Below are 18,646 nucleotides of genomic sequence, written 5' to 3' on the forward strand. Positions count from 1 at the left end.
CGTTTTAGGTGGGGTATTTTTGTTTTATGACCATATATTATTACCGTGTTTATTCATGAACGTGGCTGTTGTGCATTTTTGTGCATAGCGGTTAGCGATCGTGTAGCGGTTAGCGGTAGTGTAGTGGTTAGCGGTAGTGTAGCGGTTAGTGCGCTGCGAACACTAGTGACGATTATTTGAACCCGTCCTGGGCCTCTCCTCGGTCGACTCAGCCTTAAATGAGTACTTAGTGCGGTGTGTAAACATCGCCACTATATCGGTGATACTCGCTAACAGCGCTTGCCCCTGTTTAGGCTACATGGTGGAATACTCGTCTTTATTTCATACAGCTTGGTCTACTGGCTACGGTCGTGCATACACTCACATTGGTACATACAGATAATGTTCGCATGCCCCTGAGCAACGGTGACACGTGGACACATTTGCAAATCTTCTTTGGTTCTTTCGGTAAAGTCACGTAGAATGAGAATAAAATAATAAATTGATAAAATAAAATAACACAATAATATTCTCACGACGTTTCGGCCACAACACAAGCGGCCTTCATCAGGTGAAGGGACGAGACTGTCTGGTAGGACAGCGCTGGAGTGAAAGAGCCACGTTCATACACTCACATTGGTACATACAGATAATGTTCGCATGCCCCTGAGCAACGGTGACACGTGGACACATTTGCAAATCTTCTTTGGTTCTTTCGGTAAAGTCACGTAGAATGAGAATAAAATAATAAATTGATAAAATAAAATAACACAATAATATTCTCACGACGTTTCGGCCACAACACAAGCGGCCTTCATCAGGTGAAGGGACGAGACTGTCTGGTAGGACAGCGCTGGAGTGAAAGAGCCACGTTCAGATCACGGCCTTTAAGCTGTGTGAGAGGAACAAAACGCCCTCAACTTTAGCACCACGGATAGCTACGGGCCCCGTTCAGACGGACGAGTTCGTCCATGGTCGTCCGTCTGAACGGGGCCCGTAACTATCCGTGGTGCTAAAGTTGAGGGCGCTTTGTTCCTCTCACACAGCTTAAAGGCCGTGATCTGAACGTGGCTCTTTCACTCCAGCGCTGTCCTACCAGACAGTCTCGTCCCTTCATCTGATGAAGGCCGCTTGTGTTGTGGCCGAAACGTCGTGAGAATATTATTGTGTTATTTTATTTTATCAATTTATTATTTTATTCTCATTCTACGTGACTTTACCGAAAGAACCAAAGAAGATTAATCATTGCAGTCACGAAAGCTTTAAATCGAAACATTTGCAAATCGTTTCGTATAAAATGAATAACTATTTCGGAGAAGAAGAAAATGTCCCGTATCGGTAAGGGGCCGTCCATAAATGACGTCACGCACCTGGGGGGGAGGGGCAGACATTGTGACGATGTGTGACGAGGGGGGGGGGGGTGAGAAATGTAACGTCACATCAAAATGCGCAACTTTAAATAAACATAGACAACACGTTCTACTTAATTAAATAGACTTTTTACTTTAAAAAAATTATCCTACAACATCAGAGTGCAGCGCCACATTAAATACGCACTACAATGACAATAGTTTAAAGCGATTTGAAGCATGTTTTATATTTTTGGGGGGGGAGGGGGCAGAGCTTTGTGATGTCATATTTGAGGGGGCGTCTGACTTTTTGTGACGCCGTGTGACGAGGGGGGGGGTCAAAAATCGTCCAAAATCACGTGACGTCATTTATGGACGGCCCTTTAAAGAGCAACATCAAGGTGGGATGTCTGCCAGACCGTCGACTCATCCTCTGCCGCAGTCATTAATAAAATAGTGAGGTCTTTTTTTTTACTGAAAGAACCAATAATAAGTCGACATTATAGACTACCAGTACACTCACCGAGCTTAATAACCATTGCTACAGTCTACATTATAGACTACCAGTACACTCACCCAGCTTAATAACCATTGCTACAGTCTACATTATAGACTACCAGTACACCCACCAAACTTAACAAACCAGGCTACAGTCTAGATCAGGGGTCCCCAACCCCCGGGCCGCGGACCGGTACCGGTCCGTGGCCTGTTAGGAACCGGGCCGCACAGCAGGGGGTGAGGGCGGTGAGTCCGCACGTGGCCCGCCTCCATTATTTTATTATTTACCACTTCCATCCGCGCCTCTTTCCCGCACTGCGCACTTGACTCAGTCACAGTTGTGGTAAAGCCCACAAGCTCTAACTCCCTAGTAGCCACAATGAGTAACAAACAAACGTCGCTGGAGAGCTTCTTTGAAAAGGGGGAAAGACCAAATGATGAACCCCGCCCCCGGTCCGTGAAAAAAATTGTCTTCCACGAAACCGGTCCCTGGTGCCAAAAAGGTTGGGGACCGCTGGTCTCGATTACAGATTGCCAGTACTCTGACTCCAAATAAAAACTAGGCTAAAGTCTACATTAGTGGGGCGTTTTGTATTATTCTATTTGTATTCACTTGTTCATTATTATTTTTCTTCTATCAACGTGACTTTACCGAAAGAACCAAAGCATAGTGTTTTATTTCTCCAATTATCACCGTGGGATGATTTTGCCAGCGATCGAGACTAACGACAGAGTAGCGACCAAAAGGAGCGAACGTGCCCCGGAGGAAGTCCACACTGGGCGGAGACAAATCGACAAAGCTCCGTGTGCAGTTACGGTCCCTGCCCTTGCGAACAACGGACAGAGTTGGCGTCCGGTGATACAGCAAGGTGAGGTCGGCTCGTGCAGGATCGTGAGAGATGGCGGTGGCGGCGAGGGCGGCTTGGAACTTCATCCAGCTGTGGCTCGGTTAATTTTGGGAACGTGTTTTGTTGTTTATATTGTGCGGCGGGTGTGAAGGTGGGCTCGACGGCATGCGCATTGCCCCATTGACTGCGCATTTCGCGCAGTCAGAGACATTTTCTGCAGCCTGTAAAGGTGTCTGCTTCACATTCTGAATGACACGAGCATGGCAAAGAGAACAGCCATGACCATCGGCGGTAAGTGTTTGACTCTTGATAAATGCAGTGGTTGTATTTACCCATGTCACTTTTATTTTTCTAAGTACTTTTTTTAACGGAATTTGTAAAAAACAAAAAATCTTATCCTGATTGTGCTATTGGCTTCATGTCATAAGACAGATGATCCAACCGGTGCAAACCTTCACGTAAGACAATGGCCCACGGAAGCATACATCATAGAGCTACCTCTGAAATTCCTTTCAGTGACTTCCGGTTGACCCAGCAGAGAAAACTAAACAAAATGTACTTTTCCACTTATTCTGTATATGATAGTCATGTTCGTCACACAATATTTTAATTCTAAGAGCTAGATTCTAGAAGAAAAAAAACCCATGCATAACCACATTTTATGCAATGCTTTTCTTTGTATGCGCTGACATTGAGATCCGGGTTTAATCTCATTTGGCTGAAACCTGGACTAGAACGCAGGAGCTCCACAATGCTGACTCAGACCTCTGAGCCACATCATCACCTGTCTCGATGCATTCCATTCCCAATCTGTCATTGGCTTTGATTCCCTTACTCTGAGGAATCATTTGCAACAACAAACAACTGAAGCGGGATAAGGGGCATGAATGCTGCTGACGCCTGGCTTAGTTTTTCAAGGACCACCTCGCAGAAAGAACGGCACAAAGGGTAAGATTTGATGACAATGTGTAAGTTATCGTTGGACAATGGCAAAAAGATGAGCTCTAACGATACCCATTACCATGACGTGCTTCAGCCATATATTCCATCAAGATCATGAATATCCTCTTGATTGTGCATTGTTCACTGGTCTAGGGTACGTACACACTTGGGGGTGGTGGCGGTGCCTTTGCAATTGCGGTAACTAAACTCTGGAACTCCTTGCCCCTTCGAGGTCACGACTTCTGAGACACGATCAATCTTCTTTGTTTATTTTCCAAAGTCTTTCTCACTTATTTTTTCCCTTGGTCGATGTTAAACTGTTTTCCGCTTGTCCACGCATAGCGGCCCCGTGGACAATTGTTTAAGGGCGCTTTATAAAGGAAAATTATTTATTATTATCATTAATGCAGGCAACAAGAGAGTTTTAGGAGAAAGATCACAAGCGGACATAACGGTGAGATGATACGAATAGACCGAGAAGCACGACTCATTTGTGTTTAATCTGAACTCGTGTGTGTGTGTGTGTGCTTTTTTTAATTAAAGTCACGTTTCAGTGTACGTACGCTTCCGCTGTTGCGCAATGCTAAGCGAGTTGGTCTTGCAACGGAGAGGTCGCCTCTGTCCACCCATGCAGCAGCTTAAATGGGTTCACTGCAGCTTGGTGGTGGGCGGGTGATGTCCGGTAGGGAAAAGTCTGGGTGCTCCCACCTCATCCAAGACATTTTACCGGTACGGAAGAGTAGGCAAAGTACCCTCCGGAGGAGCTCTCCCCTGGGTGATCAGCAGTATCGTGAGCAAGAACTTTCAGGGCTGCACTTTTGACGTTTAATTGTGTGTGGGTGTTCATACTCGGAACTCTACCCTGTTAGAAAGAATGCAAATGACACAGCAACAACAAAACAAACGAAGAACGAGTGATTATTGAAATTAATCGCACCAATAAGTTACGAAAATTAATGGAATCGCTGCAGCGAGAATTGTTACATTTCTACCATTTACATCGTGCCTTTCGAAAATAGACATCGAATCTATTCTACATTATGCCCATTAAAATAGTAACAGACGTTCAATATAACCGCATTAAAATACCTTATTTTAACGTCATATGATGTGTAAACAAAGAACTATTGTTTCCGCATGGTTAAGCTAATTCGGCTACAATTCGACTAATTGTAACAGAATTGTACATCGTTCGAATAGGTCTGTAAGTTCATTTAAATGAATGTGGTATTTTTTCAAAAGAAATTATCGCTCCGGGACATCACAGGAGCCCTGTGGCATGGCAGAGAGCTTTTCTCGCACTCTTTCAGATGTATATTGAATCCGTAAGACCTAGTGATCGGTCCCGGTCAATACAATTTATCAAGGACATCTGCGCTGAGGGATTTGGCACCACTGAATGTGACAGAAATTTTAATGTGAATAAATATTACAGATGGCAATGAACATGTAAGCGTTGTACTGTGCCTGCATTGTCAATAATAGCGGTAAAGGTGTGCGGCTCACGATTGGCAGAATGTGAGTTCAAATCCTGGTTGGGGGGTTGACTCAGCACATCCTCCCGCCAGGGGCCGATAAAAAACATATGAGCACCGCTTTGTAAATACATAAACAGTTGGTTGTCTTATGGGTGTACTTGCCTCCGCCATAGGCACTATGAATTTCCACCGCTGGCTGAGAACTGTGCATGCAGAAGAATGCTCATTGAAGCAGAAAATCACGCAATGATAAACGTATTTTCTCATGTGCTGTAAAAGAATGCTAACACTTACGTGGGACTATCGTTTTTTATTCATGTAGATGGAACGGATAATGCACGGTAACATGATAACAATTGTATGTTAATAGCTTGAAAAAGTCTCCACTTGTCCGTCATCATTGTCAACCCACGTCTGGAATCTTCTCCAGAGCCCCCGAGGCAGCATATTCCTCGTGGTATTGTTGCAAATTCTCAGAAGTGTAAAAAAAAAACGCCATTTGAAGCACCCTGTATATGCTAAGGATTTCCGAAAAAAAGACTCCCTCCCCCCACCTCGCCCCCCACCGGGAGACGCTCAAAGGACGTCCTCGAGGCAAAATATCCAGAGACGATGGCGTTGGGTAGAGCGGGGTGGTGCGCCTGGCCGAGGAGAGAGACCGGCGATCCGGGAGCCACAGTTGACGCCGCTGGTGGAGGACAGGGCCGCATGGAAGAGGGCCTTGGTGGAGTCGCTCACCCCGTGACCAAATTCAGTTTGGAAAAAAAAAAACGGACCGATATTGATATATACATTGATGTATAAAAAAGATGGATCCAATTTCAAAGTAGTACTGCTTCGAAATCGGGTCAATCGTTTTTAAAACACCCTTTATACATAACCACGGTAATGCTTTTAATGGCTTAGATTCGCATCCTGGTGACGCGATAAATTGTCACAAATGACGTTTGCGATTTTTTTTGCCTCAGCGGTGGATTTGTTGTGGTACATGTTGTGATAAGCGTAGCTGCAGGGATCGCACAAACCCCAATGCAATACAACAGAAACAAATATTAGGGGGGGGGAACGATTCTTACGTACCCACGATTCTATGGAAGTATTGAAAGCTAAAGAATCAATATTAATCAATGCATCGTTTTTTCTATCAAACACCTCTACTGAGTCACCATGCATATATCGATTAAATTGCCTTACATCTTCACCAACAGCGGATGAAAACGTACATATTCTATTAAGTTCGATTGGTGTGGTGTGCTTATTCCATTTACGTGTGCACGTGTGCACGTATGTTGAACGTATTTCGCATCGTACGCGGCCAACCGCGCTAACCGGAGGTGAGGAATTTACAAAGCAGAATCGCTTTGCCGTTCAAACGGCAAAGCGATTGATAAATATATCACTGGCACTAGACCTTTTGTGTTTGACCCCCCCCCCACCACCACCCCCCACCACCACCCCCCCCACCACCATATCACGACCACACCACCCCTGGTCAATGCCTCTTGTCCATGCACCTCCCACCCCCTCCCCCATTTGTTACTAAGGCCACGATACAGAGATACCATTTGTCGATGGCTCTAGTCAACGCAGCGTCAGTGCGGTATTTACGTGGCGAGATGTTAACTCCCTCGCCTAGTATGCAGGAGGACGGGGGTTCGATCCCGACCCTCACGCCTGTGTATTTGTAGTTTGGCTTTTCTCTCTATCCCCTTGGTCACGTGGATTTTGTCCTGGCCCTCTGGGGGTCCCCCCCCCCACCCCCCTCCACATTTAGAAACGTGCGTTTACAGTATTTGGCTGCTATACATTTCCACTTGATAAGACACTTCCTTGAGCTATAATTTGTGGCCATGTCGCTTCTGGACGAGACCTATATAGCTCAGTGGGCTCTACCTGTTCAAATAAAAATAGTTTAAAGTCTAAGATATTAGGGTTTTCCCCTTTTTTCTGGCAACAAAACAGCTGTGTTAAGATGTTAAAATACCAAACTGAAACCTTTTACAAGGAATCATGTCTGCATTAACCACAATGCTTGCGGTCAGAATGCAAACAAAACAAATACTGAAGTTTAAAGTCTAGTTTAATTTTAAGTGTGTGTTTGCCGCTCAAGGTGGCACTGTCACTCTGCATGCACATTCGACATTTCTCCTGCACGGTTTCAATGTTGCAGCCTGCAGTCCCCTATACAGGAACCGCCGACTTAGACGACGGGATTTTGTACTCGCAGACTGGTGCACCCTCCTCTCGTGCTTGCTGGTGGGCACATCGTGCGTCGCCCACGGCTGTCCGGACGACTGCGTCTGCCGAGAGGACTCGCACTTCGTCAATTGCAGCTCGCTGGGGCTGTCCGACGTACCGGGCAACCTCCCGGCGGACACGGTCACGCTGAGCCTCCAGGGCAACGACATCGCGGAAATCCGAGCCGGCAGTTTCGCGGGCGTCGAAGCATTGCGGGCGCTCGACCTCTCCGACAACAGAATCCACTCGATCGACGCGAACGCCTTCGGCAAGCTGAGCAAGCTCTCCCATCTGAACCTGAGCCGCAACAGGATCCGCGAGCTTCACGGGGAGACGCTGCGTCACTCTCCGCGGCTGAGCCGCCTCGACGTGACGCACAACGCGCTGATGGCCCTGCCCCTGGGCCTCTTCCACGGTCTGCGCGACCTCAGCCGCCTGCACCTTCGCGGGAACGGCCTCGCCAGCCTTGAGGGCGGCGTGGTGCATCCTCTCGTGGGGCTGCGGGACCTCTCCCTGGCCGACAATCCCTGGGAGTGCGACTGCCACCTGTCAGAGATGAGGAGTTGGCTCGAGCGTTACTCACACCGAGGTATCGGCGGCGTCGCGAATTCGTTCTCCGCGCCTCTTGGCAAATGCGTTGCGTAGATGCGAAGCTGTGTGTTTCAACACGCGGTAGGGATTTTTAAAGGCGATGTCATGGTTTCGAAATTGATGTTTGGGTCACGCCACGCAATTATCCAAACTCGTGTTATGAAACCCTCCACAAGCCGACACAGCCAATTACATTATAGTATCACTCGTACAAGCGTTTAACGTGCCAATCATTATCAACTTAGCGTGGAGCTAAGACAATCATAATTGAGACGTTATATTTTTTGACGTGACAATTTAATCTGTATGGCTATGTTGGGTGGCAGAGGGTTTCAGGAAATAAATTTGGACATATCATGACGTGCAGTGCCGGATTAAGCTAATGCGGGGCCTGTAGCATGATGTTAAAAAGAGGCCTTATATAGAAAAAACGTACATATCAAAAAACACACAATTTTGACTTGCATAGTTAAGTAATTGTATTTTTTCATTTGCTATACAACCAGATAATATGACAAATCGCCAACCTTAAACACCCAGTCGTTCATAAAAGTTGAAGGGCAGTATAGTACTATAGTAATAGAGCAAGTGCAGAATCACTGAACCAGAATTGATAGCTTGAAAGCATTTAGCGCGGGTGCCCTTGAAAGTGCGGGGCCCGTAGCACGTGCAGCTACTTTTGCTACTGGGATAATCAGGGCACTGATAACGTGGTCAAACCCAAGTATCATTTATTAATGTGTGTTGATTTACACACATGCTCTCGGCCTTGTCTAAACCACCAGCTCAACATATGGCCTTATTGTTATTTAGATCACCAACTCGAACAGCTGCAATATGTGGCCATCCCAAACAGCGGCAGTGAAACCAAAAGGCGACTCTCGACTGGTCTCATCCTCATTAGAACTCATAAATACAGTTTTTTTTTTTTTAATCAAAAGCTGGACACACGTTCCTGTTGCGTACATATGTTGCACCTTTCAAAGTCCATAACGCAGTCTAGATTTGAAGTTTTCTCGACTGCAGGGATCCATACTATTTGGTTCTTTCGGTAAAGCCACGTAAGTATAAAATGAAATAAATTAATTCACGACGTTTCGGGCGCAACACAAGCGTCCGTCATCAGGTGGGACAACCACAGCAAGAAACACATTGCTGAGGTGGGCAAAAGGGGCTGCTGCAACAAGAGGCCATATGGGCAAGAGAAAGGGGGGGAGGAGCCAGGGAGGAGGGACAGGGAGGGTGGGGTAGGGAGGTCACAGAAAGGGTTTTATTCGCCATGTAAGTTCACACCGACACGGAATTTACTTTGGCAGGATGGTGCATACATTCAACATATAGGAATCTAAAATCTTAAATAAGTTTTAAACAAGTCTTACTATAATAAGGGTTAAAAGTCTAACACCAAGGGGCTGAAGTATATAAAATTAAATAAATATCGAATATAAAATAGCTTTAAGATATAATTTAAAAATAAAAAATACAAATAGGGTAACATAGTTAATATCGGCAAGGTGTCGTTATGTAGATCAAATGTTAAAAACAGTGTTAGCCCTTGGCCTTGTTTAACAGGCCAGCAGCAGATGGGAAGAAACTATTTTTATGGCGTGAGGTTTTGGTCCTGATGGACCGAAATGGTGTGGTTGTCCCACCTGATGACAGACGCTTGTGTTGCGCCCGAAACGTCGTGATTTAATTTATTTTATTTCTACGTGACTTTACCGAAAGAACCAAAGAGTATGGATCCATAATGCAGGGTTTTTTTTAGGTTAGATCGCGTAAATGTATAAATGTGTCGTTAAACCCGCCACCACCCGACACAGCCAACTAGTAAGGGTTGTCACGTAAACAGAACGTGGCCAATTCGTCACTAGTACAGCACACCGGTGTGTTGGAGAGCCAAGCCACAACATTTACAAGCTGAGTGTGACGTTTCGACACTAATTACAACTAGCTGCATCAGGCGACAACCAGATTTGTGGAGAAATCCTCCTGTTTCGTTCCTTAAATAGAGGCGTAGATGTGATGACGTCACTTGTGAGCCATTTTTGGGCGAAGTGGTGGGGGGGGGATTAATGCGTATAAATGGAAATGGAAATCCATTTCCGGTTGGGTTAATTATACGGCAATGAACGTACATTATGCATGCGCATTATGGAAGCCCATTGTTCTTGTACCTCCTGTCGATTGTGTGCGTTACTAAAATAGCAGTAGCCTGTTATTGTCTGTTCAACAGTGATCCCCACTGAAGTATGGTGACATGTATAGACATGCATTTAAGCAATGTATTAGTTGACGATTCGCTTCCAAGCAGCACAAAGTCTGTAGCTCTCCGAACGGTTAATAATATTTGTATTTCTCACAATTTAACGACACATTTATATATTTACGCGATCTAACCCCCCCAAAAAAACCCTGTATTATGGATGATGTTGGTCGCGAAAGCCTACTCCGTCTTAAACATTTCGAAATGTGTGTACACGTGTCAATGCACCGTTTGCCGCATACGCTTCACCCGACACCCTTGGACGTCCGTGCCAATGAGATGTGCCATCTCAACTGAGTTGCCACGCAAAAATATTAAAGTTTACTAACAGATCTTCATCATAGAAAGGCAAATTGACATGCTCAGTGTCCCGGTCAGTTATTCACATTCGCCCCTTCTTGTCCTTAATTGTTATAATAATTGCAGCCGTTTTCATTATTTTCTTTAAAGGTTACATTCATCATCGTGGTCTTCTTTATCAATCTGTTGTGAATTGCACTTGTTATGCTCTTTAATTTTAATCTAGATTTGAAGTTTTCGTGACTGCAAGGATCCATACTCTTAGGTCCTTTCGGTGATTTAATTTATTTTATTTTTATCTTTCATTTTAATTTGTGATTTTTTTGTTTCCTCCACATTGATTCGATACCAATTACTAATTTTGACGTGCTTTGTTTTTGTTGGGTTTTCCGTTAGAATTTTTTTCCTTAAACGATATCCAGGAGATTACCGGTTCAATCATCAAGAGCGGTGGTGTAAGCAGTAGGCAAGTTTCTTAAATCACCCCCGCCTCTGTCCAACCAGCAACATAAATTGGTAACGCTATTTACTAAACTGATTTTTATTTTACCAGATAAGGCGCCACTGAGCTATGTAGCTCTTTTTCAGAAGCGACCTGACCACAAATGACAGCTCAACGAAGTGGCTCGTCGCGTGGAAATTCATCGCAGCCAAATACTCGAGACGTGTGTTTCTAAATGCGGAGGGGAAATCCCGGAGGACCCGGAGAAAAAAATTCACGCAACCATACAGGCTTCACGGTCGGGATCGGGATCGAACCTACGACCTCCTGTATACCGGGCGAGGTAGTTAACATCTCCTAGCCACCGTGGCGCCTGTTCAGTCGATCGGCAGGCCGTGTGTGCTGGAGTAAGGTATGGGTACTCGGCAGCGTGGTCGAGTCGGGATATTCCCTCTAGGGCGCTCCCAGAACACCCCGGAGAAGAGTGGAGTGAGCAAGCAGTTTCAGGGCGGCACCTTTATATTTTGATCGTGTAGATTTGAAGTTTTCGTGACTGCAGGGACCCATACTCTTTGGTCCTTTCGGTGAAGTCACGTGGGTATACAATAAAATAAATTAAATTCGTGATTTAATTTCTTTTCGGTAAAGTCACGAAGGTATACATTTAATTAGTGATATGATTTATCGTATTTTATTCCTACGTGACTTTCCCGAAAGAACGAAAGAGAGTTTTGATTATGTATTAAATCACAATCAGCATCCATGTCATTGCATTTGCCAGCATATTTGTAACGTTTCATCACTATCTTCGCGTTGTCAATTCAGCTCGTCACGAATACTGTGGATTTATTGCCTCCTGGCAAAGCAATGCTGTTTCCTGTTCACTGGCCCAGGGCTACCAATGTAAATTAATTCTACCCCATACTTATTCGGCTCATGTTATTACTAATAATACATATATAAATATACTCTTATGTGAACGGATGTAATTTATTTATCAAAGTTAGTCAGATCTCAAATTACTATCCATCAAGGCACTATGCCCAGATCCAAGATTTTTTACCCCCTACTGCTAACATTTATACCTTTCGTTTATTAAAATTACTATTATTTATTGATTTCGTGCCTCCCCCAAGTGTAAAATAAGTCCCAAGGCACCAGACAGAATTTATAAATACAAGCGGACAGACTGCACGGAGACATATAAGTGAACGCACATGAACTTAAATCACAAAAAAAGTTCCCAAGACAGCCAATAACATTGTACGCACTGAAGTGTATCATAAACCAACCGCCACCGTGGCAGGGTAGCACAGGGGCGGATGGGTGGCCCAGTAGATTTCGTGCCAAACGACACGCGGTCCAAACCGATAACACATCTAAGCACATCCGTGAAAAACCTACGCAGTGACAGCAACTACACCGGGCACCTCTCCGCAACCTTCACCTTGCGCCACTCTGCGTTGCCAGGAGGCGCCGTGGACGAGGTCAGGTGCTCCTTCCCCAGGAGCCTGAAGGACCGGAGCCTCGCGTCGCTGCCGGCCGACATCTTCTCGGAGTGCGCGCCGCTCCGGGAGAACCCGGCTCTCGCGCCCTCGCCCGGAATTGCGGGCTCGCCCGGGGTCGCGGCCTCGCCCGGGGTCGCGGCCTCACCCGGGGTCGTGCCCTCGCCCGGGGTCGCGGCCTCGCCCGGGGTCGCGGCCTCGCCAGGCGACCCAGAGCAGGGGGAGGAACCGGGGGCCCTTGTCGCCACCGCCGACGACGCCGCCGACCCGCCCTTCTGCACCGTGCGGCCCAAGCAGCCCCCCGTGAACGTCCGCCGCGCGGTGGGCACGCTGGCCGTGGCGGGGGTCGTGTGCGGAATCACGTCGCTCATGATGGTCGTGGCCGCCGTCTACGGCTGCCTGTACGCGGCGATGATGTCCAGGGTGCGCGGCGGCGGCGGCGGCGGCGACGAGGCCAGGGAGCGGCAGTCGCTCGCGATGGAGGCGTCCGAGGAGGCGTCCGAGGAGTTCGCCAAGGAGCCGCTGAACCCGTCCCCGGCGTGACTCCGCGGTGCCGCGGGCGTCGCTGCCGCTGTTTGTTGTCGTTGTGCAAGGGGCTCGTCGTGGGTGCCGGAAGATGCAGCTGTCAGTTGGGATGCTCGGCCGCAGCCAGGGCTTAATTTGTATCGGAATATTTTGCGTGTTGCTGGAAGAATGATTGGGGTGGGTGTCGCGTGACTAGTAACCGTGGCGACGTCGATGGGTGTACTGGATGCGGTGTGCAGAATGCGGAAATATTTTTGTGGACCTGGCTGATATTGAGCCCTGGCCAGAGGCATTTAACGTTTGGACCTCCTCCCATCCTATGAATTGTCACATAGGACCGCAATAACATTGAAGATTCACGCTGGGAATGTAGCGGTCTGCAGTGGCTGCGGTAGCCACGTGACCCAATTAGATACAAGATATGAGGAGGTGTCCTGGAAACACTAGATAACCTACGCAAGGTAATTCTCCAGTGAGCAGTGTGTGCTTCACGGTAGGTATATTAAGTGGATGGAATAAACCAATTATTAAGTTCATTGTTCGGCCATCTCCGGAGAGATGATACAATACAAATTGTAAAATCGGATATAAAATTTTTGACTTAAAACATTCGTGACTGCAGGAATTCATATTCTATGGTTCTTTCGGTAACGTCACGTTGATAGAAGAAAAAATAATAACAATAAAATAATAAAAATGAAAATAAAGTGAATACAAAATAATAAAAATATCACGACCTTTCGATCGCAACACAAGCAATTTTGTTCTCCTGATGACGGTTGTTTGAGTTGTGATCGAAACGTCGTGATATTTGTATACATTTTATTCACTTTATTGTTATAATTTTTTTATATAATACGTGACTTTACAGAAAGAACCATAGAATATCGGATATTCACTTGTTTCAATTAAGCCAGGATGGGTTATTTTAAACACATCTATGTGTTATGTGTGGGTCGTCAAGTGTTTCCAGGAGTATCCTCGATGACTCATGGAACATAATCAGATTTCTCTCGCACGCCTCAAAGCGCGCGTCGCGAGTGTAAAGATTACATGAAATGAATCGATGGAAAAAATAACGTCTCCTTTCCCATATGCGTCTCTCTACATACAAAAATAAAGATTTACAAAAAAAAGCGATACTTCCCTCTGGAAGTGCATCGTATCAGCAGCATTGGGGTTTGATACCAGCAAAGTCTGGACCAGTTTTGACATTTAGTGTCTCATCAGCAGAAGTCGGGCTTGCTTCAACCAATGCTGGTCAACTGCCTGATATTTATAGACAAGGCCGCTTTCTGCGAGAAATGGGTCCTAGTTTCACGCAAAACTCATACATGAAATACTTAACACAAAATAATATTTAAGAGTCGTTGTCAAAGGATGTTTTGCAACCAAGTAAAAAAAAAACTATCCCACATTCCCACTGGGGTGTTCGTGTGAGAGTCCGCCTTATAGCCAACTGACAACTGAAGCAATTGGCGGGACCCCGGGGTCCCATCACTGCCCCAGGGTGGGAAAAACCACGTAGCGACACGAGTCTTGCCTTACCGACAACAAAACTAGTGGTCAATCGATTGGCCTCGTCGAGAGCTACTCGGGGCACTAAGTTTCGTAAAAAGTTTTAAAGTTACATAAACACGTTAAATTCACTGCCTTGGGGGGCGGGCTCGCCTTGGCAAAGAATCTGAGGATCGACGGCTGACCGGAGGGCGTCGTCGCCGCACGCGACTGCGGCGGACGCCCCCCCGGGGCTTGCGTTTGGCCGGTGGGGTGGCGCCCATCGTGTTGATCGCCGCCTGCTACTGGCGCTTGTTGGCGCGAGTCTGGGCGGGCGGCGCGTTGCTGTCGGGATCACGAGTGGGCGGACATTTATCGGCACCGTTTTAATGAATGCATGGATTTTAAGTTGCTGCCGCAGTTGGCAGAGCCGTAAACTTTGTGCAAAATTCGTTGGTCCATGTGTGGTAAGTTATAAGTCAGATGTGTCCGCTCTATTTACTCTTTGACTTCAATAAAAAAAATCATTTCCGTGCAACATTGAATCTTAAAAAAACAAAATAAGACGTCGCGACTTTGGTTTAATGAATGTTCCCATCGTCGTTGTCAGTGTGTTCCGCAGCTTCCTGCAAGTATAAAATTAGATATTTTATTTCAATAGGTTAGTCTAAGATTCCTTTAGTTATTATTATATTAATAAGTGTTGCTAAGCAAATAGAGCTTAAACAGTCTTTTCGCCAAAATATAAGTGTTTTTGTTTTTACGTGCAAAGTGATCTATTATGTTTGTAAATCAAGGGACTTAAACTATTGTATTTATATAATGAAAGGTTATATTTGCCGATAACGTGTTTGAATGTTCCAATCTATTACCTTTTCCAATACAGTATTAATATTGCAATATTATTGGATTAGAGGAACGTTATTGCTTCAAGGTTATGAGTTGTATAATATATACCGTCTTGCCTGGATTATAAGATGCACATGTTTCCACTGTTTTCTTGTGAAGGAAAAGTCGAGGGTGCATCTTACAATACAGCAGCTGTGCAGTGTTTGAATGTGAGAGATCAGAATTGTTTTACTTTTCGTGTTGAGTTCGTTCTCCTACCCCACACCCCTGATTCAGTACGAAAGAAGTTCAGGCACAAGTTTGAAGTGCGTCTTACTTCCCAGAGCATCTTATAATCCCGAGGATGTGGTAAGAGTGCAAGGAGTTACATTTCTATAGCAGTAACTGCAAACGTTTTTTTTCCCTGTAAATACACTCATACATTGAAGTATAATTGTTTGAAATATCACTTTTTCTTTACCACTTGCAAGCAATCCATTATCATCAAAGTAAACGTCATTAGGTAATCATCGTTTATGCCAAGTAGAGGACCACATCGCATAAAATTACATGAGCATTTCAAGAACGGTACAAGGGCTTTTAGGCTCTTAACATTATCAGGAATGGTTACGACAATGTGATTTCATTTATCCAAGGTAACTGTCCAGAATACCATGTTTTATAGTGACCTTTTTTTTTCCAAAGCTCACGCACAATATCTTTTAAATCCAATCATTAATTTCTCACTCGATAATTTCTGCAACGCTGTGAGAGTGACTTGGGGTAGGGATTATTAGCGTAAGGCACTACCACTAGAGTACAATGCATATCTATCCATCCCTGTTTCATTATACCGTGTATTCCTATAATCCTTCAAACGCTGTATATACACACACACCTTTTCGCACACCACTGCAGACAGACCACTGCAATATCACGAAGACAATAAATTGAGATGGATGTGGCGTGCCAAAATAAAGTCCCAGACTTCTGGGTGATGTTAACCACTGGCTGTATCTCCAGAGCACACGCAAAGCAGACAGCACCATGTGGTTTTTTTAAAAATATTTCTTTTGAATCTTACCGTGACATTCCTGAGCTAGGATTGTAATAAACATTTCCATTGCTGGGTCTTTTTTATCTCAACATAAAACTTTTAAATAATCAAATTATAAATAACCTTGATGATCACCATTATCATCAGCCATGGCCAAGTGCACTGCTGGATTAAGGTTTCTCCAAGCTTCAGCAATCTAACAATGCAATAATCCACCGAGGACCTGCACACCAGCTGATTGCATCGCCCCATCTCCTCCATAGACGTCCTCTGGGGCCCACTCCATTCCTGGCCCGCTAACCACGTTTCACAATTATTTTCCCGTCAGCCATCACCCTTTCGAGACATGACGTGTCCTGCCTAGGTCCGCTCACTTGCATTAACAGTTTGCATTGTGTATTTACCCTTGCGTGCGTTAACTGTTCCATTCTCGTCCGTCTCGGAGTAATTTAAAGAGTGCGTCTCGCCACGCTTGGTTGCACAGTGTACATTTTTTTGTTTCATTATTTTTGCTAATGACAATGTATGTGAACCGTACGTCGCAGGGGGTGGAATGCACCGATTTAAAATGTCCTTATTGATGCTCGTTGGCTCTATTACCTTTCACGATGAAGTTTGTACTTTTCGTTTATTTCAGAAAAAAAAAACATTCTTAAGAGGAAATCAAAAGTACCTCTGAGCATTGTTACATGTTTATCTCCAGACCTTTGTCGATCCACTGCTGGATGAGGGCCTCTGCACACGTGCAAGTCGCGTGGATTATTTGGCCATACGATGGTCAGCCCGGGTTGGTGAAGGTGGAGAGCATTGGCATGGAAGCATTGGAGTACAGTGCAATAGATTATTATTTTACCTGCACGGCGCTCTGGCAACCTGCTTTTGGCGAGGTGTTTTTCCCATCCAAGCACTGTCCAGGCTCAACACTTGTGTCTGGATAGTGCCAAGACTTGACCAGGCCAGGCGTATCCCAGGTGCTTTGGTCATCGGCAGCATTTCCAAAGCAGTCATACAGTTTACGTAAAATATTTGCACTGCGGTTAATTTGCTTTGTGAGCTGTATGTATATATATACGGCTAACATCAGTGGCGCGTGATATCTGAATGAGTATTCGGCACCTCCATTCACCAGCCTGCACTGACCATACCCTCATGAAGTATAGCTGGCGTGGCGTGGAGAGGCCTTCATCCAACGCTTTATTGGTAAAGGGCTGGAAATTACTATTATAACATGAACCAGCAAAGTGGTCCATTGTGTGTATGTTGAGTTTCTTTTGCGCAGTACGTAGCCATCCGTGCTAATCGGCAGAGGGAAGAGGCTCACAATGGGAGGGTTACGAGTTCAAATCCTGGGTGGAGGGTTGACCCAGCACATCATCCACCTGGGGTCGAATAAATTTATCACCGCTTCGTGGGGAAGTGAACAATAATTTCTAATAGGAAGTTCCACTACTGGCTCAGCACCGCGTCAATGCTAATTTGAGCAAGGGAATCACTTTGTTGTTTGAGCTCCGTTGCTGGTGTTGTCCATGATCGCCTATGTAAATTATGATTACATTTCTGTTGAATAGCAATATAATGTTTTGTTAGGTTTATTAGAAAGCATTGTGCACTTCCATTAAACTACATTAAACATCAAAATATAATTCACGTGTTTTTTTTTGTATTTGTATTGCATTAGCCAATCTCTGTCCCACAACTTCCTCTTAATCTTGACCATTTATCCCTCGACAATTTTCCACCGAAAATTGCCATTCACAATCAAGACATTAATTTTCACGCGTGAAAAAATAACAATACGATTTTTTCCCATCTCTGGCATTAAAACAGGAGTTGTTTTAAAAAGTTCAAACACCAAATAGAAAGAAATCAAATTCGCATTAACCAAACTTACTTGCGGTGAACATGCAAACAAACATGCTCTGATAATATAATATGTAGCATTGTATTTGAAACTGATTGCCCTACACCATAGACAGTCTACTTTAGGGCCCAGTCACATATTTGTTTGCATGTTCACCACAACCACTGTGTGTGGGTAATGCGAACTTGATTCCTTGCAAAAAGGTTTCTATTTTTGGTGTTTGAACACCATAACACCTGTTTTATTGCCAGGAAGGGTAAAACACTTTGGTTATTTTTTTCATACTTTGGTTATTTTTTTCATACTTTGATACTGACAAAAAAAGGGTCCCGTTTTATTTTCACGCAAATTAGACGCACACGAGGGGAAACCTCTGAAGACAAAAGTTAAGAATACTACAGAATGCCTGACGTGCATCAAACAAGCAACTGACTTTATTTGC

At 45.0% G+C, this 18,646-nt stretch overlaps 1 protein-coding gene across 3 annotated transcripts in view; it reads left to right on the forward strand.

Annotated features, from left to right (window-relative positions):
* The window catches only part of LRTM1 (leucine rich repeat transmembrane protein 1), a 28,724-nt gene extending 10,738 nt beyond the window's left edge, over positions 1–17,986 (forward strand). The window contains exons 1-3 of one of the 3 annotated variants that reach the window (XM_032969664.2): positions 1,572–2,695; positions 7,322–7,921; positions 12,402–17,986. In XM_032969664.2, the coding sequence (XP_032825555.2) occupies positions 2,527–2,695; positions 7,322–7,921; positions 12,402–12,979 (1,347 nt within the window). In that variant the 5' untranslated portion in view covers positions 1,572–2,526 and the 3' untranslated portion in view covers positions 12,980–17,986. The other 2 variants (XM_032969666.2, XM_032969665.2) reach the window with 2 other exon arrangements.
* Positions 17,987–18,646: the final 660 nt, after the last annotated feature.

Source organism: Petromyzon marinus, chromosome 42 (genome assembly GCF_048934315.1).
Source record: "Petromyzon marinus isolate PM22_M1 ecotype Great Lakes invasive population chromosome 42, UKy_Petmar_22M1.pri1.0, whole genome shotgun sequence".
Classification (NCBI taxonomy): Eukaryota; Metazoa; Chordata; class Hyperoartia; order Petromyzontiformes; family Petromyzontidae; genus Petromyzon; species Petromyzon marinus.